Source organism: Camelina sativa, chromosome 7 (assembly GCF_000633955.1).
Source record: "Camelina sativa cultivar DH55 chromosome 7, Cs, whole genome shotgun sequence".
Lineage (NCBI taxonomy): Eukaryota > Viridiplantae > Streptophyta > Magnoliopsida > Brassicales > Brassicaceae > Camelina > Camelina sativa.
This window is the reverse complement of record NC_025691.1, coordinates 30,733,953-30,740,471: the sequence shown is the minus strand read 5'-3', so window position 1 is coordinate 30,740,471 and position 6,519 is coordinate 30,733,953. Positions and strand designations below refer to the sequence as shown.

At 35.7% G+C, this 6,519-nt stretch overlaps 1 protein-coding gene and 2 long non-coding RNA genes across 3 annotated transcripts; 1 reads left to right on the top strand and 2 right to left on the bottom strand.

The window, feature by feature from the left end:
- On the bottom strand, positions 21 to 1,393 carry LOC104705121 (serrate RNA effector molecule-like). Its single transcript, XM_010421106.2, has 3 exons — positions 834 to 1,393; positions 469 to 569; positions 21 to 181 (listed from the first exon to the last, which is right to left on the bottom strand). Exons 1-3 carry the CDS (start codon positions 1,244 to 1,246, stop codon positions 21 to 23), a joined length of 675 nt encoding a protein of 224 aa, XP_010419408.1. The 5' UTR covers positions 1,247 to 1,393.
- LOC104703528 lies at positions 3,320 to 4,262 on the bottom strand. Its single transcript, XR_754218.2, has 4 exons — positions 4,159 to 4,262; positions 3,907 to 3,975; positions 3,688 to 3,805; positions 3,320 to 3,603 (listed from the first exon to the last, which is right to left on the bottom strand). It is a non-coding gene; the product is annotated as an uncharacterized LOC104703528 (long non-coding RNA).
- Positions 4,963 to 6,395, top strand: LOC104703527. The gene is made up of 2 exons (XR_754215.2): positions 4,963 to 5,228; positions 6,330 to 6,395. It is a non-coding gene; the product is annotated as an uncharacterized LOC104703527 (long non-coding RNA).

Sequence of the window (6,519 nt, the reverse complement as noted above, 5' to 3'; positions counted from 1 at the left end):
TAACTCCTAGTATACATTTACTAGATTATATATCTACTACCAAAAATAAACACACCATAGGAAAAAGAGAGCAAATCCCATGAAATACAAAGGGAAAAGGAACAAAGATGAAGGATCCTTAACCTTTGAGTATTTCCACTGTTGGGAGCATCACCATACCCTCCACGTCCTCCCTCCCATTCTGCCAAAAGAAATACAAAATTAAAAGGTCGATTTTGATATCACTCTCCTAAAATAGATTGCTTGTTCACAAATAGAACTGTGAATTAGTTACTCAAACTGTATCCAATCCACAGCATATAGAGAGAAAAATATGAAGCTATGACTATGAACTATGCTAGTCAAATGAACCAGAAGTCTTCAACCTATAAGAACGCCCAATGACAGTCATCTTAAATATGTCTCACAAGTGCAAAGTGGTTATACAGGTCCTCTCAACTTTAGAAATATATGAAAGAGATGTCTCACCCTGATGGCGACCCAAAAAGCGGCCGTGAGGCCTTTCATCACCATAATTAGGCCTCCCACCCATTTCACGATCATATCCTCCACCATATTCATATCCAAATCTAACATGCAAAAGAAGAATTGAGTACAGATTAGGAAAGCACGAAACCGAAGGGTATAACAATCATTGATACAAGAGGTCTGTGATGCACTTTTCTATTCTTCAGCTAAGCAACAATGCAACTTAGCCTTCTATCAAATCACAGTACCCATATGACTTTGAATTATATAGTTCAATCGGTAACAGATGAACTCTGATGTGTGATTCCAATTGAAGTGTGAGTGAGCAAGCAACGAAGATCCAAGCCTAGGGGATAAAGGATTACCTTCTATCGGGAGGCCCATAGCCACCACGAGGACTGCCACGGCGAGCATCATAGCCATTATCATCCCTCCGATAACGCTTATGAGGAGGTGAGCGGCGCATGGGAGGAGAGTGCCGCCTATCTCTGTACGGTGGCGGAGGACTCAAGCTAGGCCGTCTCTTGTAATCCCTACGAGGCGGAGGGAGAGGCGAACGGTCACGGTCACGGCGATTAGGCGGACGTTCGAGGTCTCTGTCGTCACGCCGCTCTCGTGAATCTTTCTCACGGCGTTGTGGAGGTGGCTGCTGTTCATGTTCCTGCTCTTGTTGCGGCAGAGAGGAAGAAGGCGGTGGAGGAGGTGGTGAGGAAGAGGTCGATTTCTCAGGGAGGCGGTTATCGACGGAATCAGACGGAGGAAGAGTCACATCGGCCATTACGATCGGAACCCTAAATCGGAGAATCCCAAAAGCCTCTCTCTCTCTTTTACGTTTACGGGGGTTCTACTGCTGCTGCTGTTACAGTGAACTTTATTCAGTTTGGCCTTACTCAGAGGCCCAACTTCGTTTTCATGAAAATTAAGGGTTTTATCTTCTTATATATAATTTATAATTAAAAGAGGAGTATATTTTTTAAAATGTCCAAAATGTTGATAGATATTACAGAAATTGCCATTCAATCACGGATGAAGGAGATGATTAATTAAAATTGAGAGGGGTAAATTTGATAAAAAATAATCGAAATTGGAAAACCCGACCCATGAACCCAAGGATCCGCGTGTTTCTACATTGCATAAACAGACCCGACCCATTTAGAAAACACGCGGATCCTGTTGGAAACAAAATGATGTTTCATATATTTTTCCCTCGCCTCGCCAGATTCCCTTTGAACAACTTTTTTCTTCTTTGTGCTTCTTCTCTCGAGAATCTCTCGATCACTCAGAAAAACTTGAGGGTATTTATGAAGAATCAAAAGGTTTTTCAGAACAGAGGCCAAGATGACAAAAGAAGAAAGATGAGAAGGTATTAGATTCATATTGTAGTGGTACCTAGATTCGTATTGTTTTTTTATTTTTAAAATGATAAGGCTCTCTATTCCTACAGCAAAATTCTAAACGGAACGAGAGAGATGTAGAGGAAGATAGCACGATTGACAGTTTTGGAGAAGATGATGTTCAACAATCAACATAATCATCACATGATGAGTTGTCTTCTGTTAAATAGTAGATCTACCAATTTTCTCATAGCATGTAGTGAGATGACAGCCTGATTTCTGGGAGTATACATTAGAACAGCTCAAGTCGAGTCGACTACTAGGTTGAGGTATCAAAAGTTTAAGAATGTTCTAATAGGTTTTCGGTTTTTGTGTGAATTTGCATCCGTTGATGTGAGTGAATAGTACGCATTCTTCTCAAACTCTATGTTTCTTATGTATAATACTAAAAGCAGAGCATCTTATGTGTTAGCAGGGGACTAAATCTACATATGGTTTCCAATTTTTTGGAGCAAGTTGAATATAATAACAGAAACAATTCGCAACAGTTCATAGGGTCCAATGATAGTGACACGTTTGAAGTAGAGAACAAGATGAATGGGGTTAGTCAAATTTCAGAAAATTATGTGCTCATGAATATAAAATGGGAACAAAATTCAGCTAAAGTTCATCTCACATGGCATATTATTCTATATTTATTATTATTTCATACTTAAACTTATAAATAATAAGATTAATTATGTTAATATATTTAATATCCAACAATAACATATATATATAGCCAAAAATAACATATATTACATACAAAATAAAAAATACAAGAAAGAAAAAATTAAATACATATATAAGTAAATATAGAACAGAAATTATTAATTTAAACAAATTTTTTGGCCAAAACATTACTTACTATGATATGGAGGGAGTATAAGACCCTCTTGCATTATTCTATATCCAAAATTATAAAATTTAGCAGAAGAAGAATATATATTCAATATGTGGACATTCATATCTTAAAACAAATCTCAATATAGATATACAGTTTGGAGATAGAGAATCTGTAAATAATAGAGAAATATGAAAGCAGAAGCAACAAATTAGCTCTTCACAAAAAAAGAAAAAAGAAACAAATCAACTTCACCAGAAAAAGGCTAGAGTATACTGCATATATTTTCTGTGGGTTAGGATAGCTAGGAGCAACTATTTATAATAAATAAGATTTCTGTGGGTTATGAGTTTTTAAAAAAAAAATTCATACGTTATTGTAGTAATTGCACAATATGTAACTGTCAATTGAAGGTTGACACAATCAATTAGAAAAATCATAATGGTGGTAAGTGGGTGATTAACTTCAAAGTGAATTGCATTTAATAGTAGCAAGTAATATTGTAATTCTGGTTTTGTAATTATGATATATAAAGAAAAATAAAATAAAAATATGAAAATAAAAAATATTAAATGAAAATCAGCCAATAAAAAGAGAGTGAAACCTTATTTTTATATATATGATTTAAATATACTCCAAGGACTCAACAAAACTGTAAGTGTATTTCTGTGACAGAAGAAAGTTCGATCGACTCCCACTAAGAATTTTGAGAATCGACTCAAATCAAATCCCTAAAAAAAAAACATTTCACACTGCTACAATCCTCTTAAAATCCAATTTTGAGAAATAATTATAGACCCAAAGATGTGACGTGAAGTTGCGAGGAGCTGCCAAAGTGGGTTTCTTCTGGTTTAGGAGTAGTCTTACTTACTCGAACATGCTTGGGAGAGGTCTCACGGCCATGAATGCGTCCACCATCTGTGATACCCAATTTTGTTTTCTTAAAAAAACTCCGGATACTAAAATCTTTATTTATAGTTTGAGAAAAAAAAAAGTTTTTACCTCATCGGTAACAGCAGCTCGTGCCCTGCGGTGTCTCTCCACTATTTCTGTCAAGACTTCCGTGACTCGCTTCTTTACATCCCCTGATTGCATGTTTCCCATCTTTCTCTCCATATTCCTAAAATTATATATATATATATAGTACAATTTTCAAAAACCTTTCGACACAGTTTCCTTCTGCGTAGCGATCTTAATAACAAACTTATTGACTAGTGTTACCTTTCTAATGCGTTCAAGTTCAGAATCATCTTCAAGGAAGAAACTCAAATACTTGAACGGTATGTCCACCTGTGATTTCGTAGAAAAGAGATTACCAGAAAACAAGACTACGGTAAAGTTATGTTAGATTTTGGTCATGCCTACTCTACTTAATTAGTCAATTAAATAAGCTTTTTTAACTCAGATCATATATATCCTTTGTTAACTATACAGAGTAAGGGGGAAGAGTAGGCGAAACCAAGAATTTGGTACCTCGAGATTTGCTCCGAGATTTTCCTGTTCAGTCTCGGTATTTTTCCCACCACTAAGCGCACTGTTTATCTGCATAGGGAACCGCAACAAGTTTAGATATTAGAAGCAATTATCTTATTTCATTTAGAACTGGTATCTAATGCTTTGTACATTTTTGACACAAAAAGGATTCATGTGTCATCCAAACCATGCAGGACATGGACTTATAATAATAGATGGAGTTGCGAACGACATTGAAGTCGGTAAACACGTTTTATCTGAGAATAACTGTTTTTGGCAAAGGTCTAACAGCCTGGCAAATTTGTAGTAAAAAAATCAGCTAAAATAATATGGTATCTATATTAGTTATTTTTAGTAAAATTGTAACGCTGTAAGTAGTAGTATGAGTTATGTTGTTGATCAAATAATTATGAACACCAAGAATCTGATCAATTTGATTTTTATGGATATAAAGAGTAAAATAGATTTCGAACAAAGATCACTAACAATGTTGTATATATATATAAAAAAATATCTTTTGGTGGTATACCAGTGGTTTAACAAACACATTATCAAGTTAATTCTCAAACAGTAACCATTCTATAAAGCAATTGACTAAAACAATAGATTAAGGATGCTAGTTATATAACTAATGAAAAGAAAAGACAGATCTTTTAAAATGAAATAAAAAGAAAAGTGTAAGGAACCCGGAGAGAATAACAAACAACAAGGGGAAGAGAAAGTTCCCGTTTTTGGAGTCATCCGTCAAAGTCATCTTTTTTACAAGCAAGCAATATTTGCTTTATTGCATGTTGTTTTGTTTGTAAATAAGTCAGTCACACACACAACACCCCTTTTTCTCCTCCCGCATAAGATTCCTCTCTTTCTCTCTCTCTCTGCCCATCTGATTCGCTGCTGACTCACACACGACACACACCTCTCTCTCTCTCTCTCCTTCTTCGCCTCCTGTAGAAGAAAACGTTTTGTTTTGTTTTGTTTTCGTTTGATCCTCTCGTCGCGTAACTCCAAAGCTCAGGAGCCTCTCTTTAATTCTTCCGTTTCTTCATCTGGGTTTCTTTCTACTTGTGTGGGTAAGCCACTCTATTCGCGTTTTCTAGGTTTTCTGCTACTCTAATGGTCCAATTTCAATTGGGTTTCTATAAAAATCTCTCCTTTTTGCAGTTTCGTCAAATTAGTTAACTTTCCATGTTTTGATTCACGATTACGCTTGAGAAAAATCCTTAATTTGTTCCATCAGCTTGGTGTTTGGCTACGGTGTGGCTTTGTTTATGTTCCTTGCTCGTCCTAGTTTTTGGATTTCTCCTAAGATTGCGATTGGCATATAAAAGTTGCTTTTTTGTTTTTGTTTTTTTGTGTCTGATTCTTATTGTTACTCATCTATTGGTTCATAAAAACTGCAACTTGGTTCGGTGAAAGTTTTACTCTTTGTGTATAAGAGCTTTATTTGATGAAGTTATAACAGCGGGATAGGTTACTAGGGTTAAAGGAACTGGTCAGATTGCGTTGTGATTTCCAAGTAGAAATTTTGTTCTGTAACTGAAGCTAGATGCTTGCTTTTTAGGTATGTATGTATGATGGAGCTAGAAAATTGTTCCTTTTGTTTCTTAGTACTCATCTGTTAGTGGTGATTCTTCTTAGAGTTTTCTTCTCTGTATTCATACATGTATGTATAGCTAATAGCAACTATCCTGCAATACATAATTTCATTTGTTTAACTCTTGATGCAATTTGCTTAGGGTTGGTGCATTGATGCTGAGAATACAGTCTCACTGAAACTCTGCCAGTCTGTATCATATTTGATATTTCCTATCATTTTGGTAGTCCTCTTTCACTAAATCTAGTCCACTTGATAGTCTTTAAAGTATATTATCTTCTTTTGAAGCGTTTTTTGTGTTTGTTATGTGGTGGTAGTTTTTGTTAGAGTTCAGGATCACTAATAAAAATATAGCCCAAAACAAGATAACTTAAAACGCAGAATTCATTTCCCTTGGTATGAACTGATAAACCCACGCAAAGCCTATTTCGCAGGATGTATCTCACAAATAGGTCCTGAACTCAGAGTTTTCTTTTCTATATTTGAAACTATTCAAGTATTTCTTGGTCTAATTTTTGTATCATTGCATTTCTGCAGGTTGTAAATCTAATTCTGTAACTCTTTTTTTGCATGTAAGCTTGGACAATGGGTGCATCAACATCCAGAATAGATGAAGATAAAGCCTTGCAGCTATGTCGGGAAAGAAAAAAATTTGTCCAACAAGCACTTGATGGAAGATGTTTGTTAGCTGCTGCTCACGTTTCATACGTTCAGTCTCTTAAGAGTACCGGAACTGCCCTCAGGAAATTTGCTGAGACTGAAGTTCC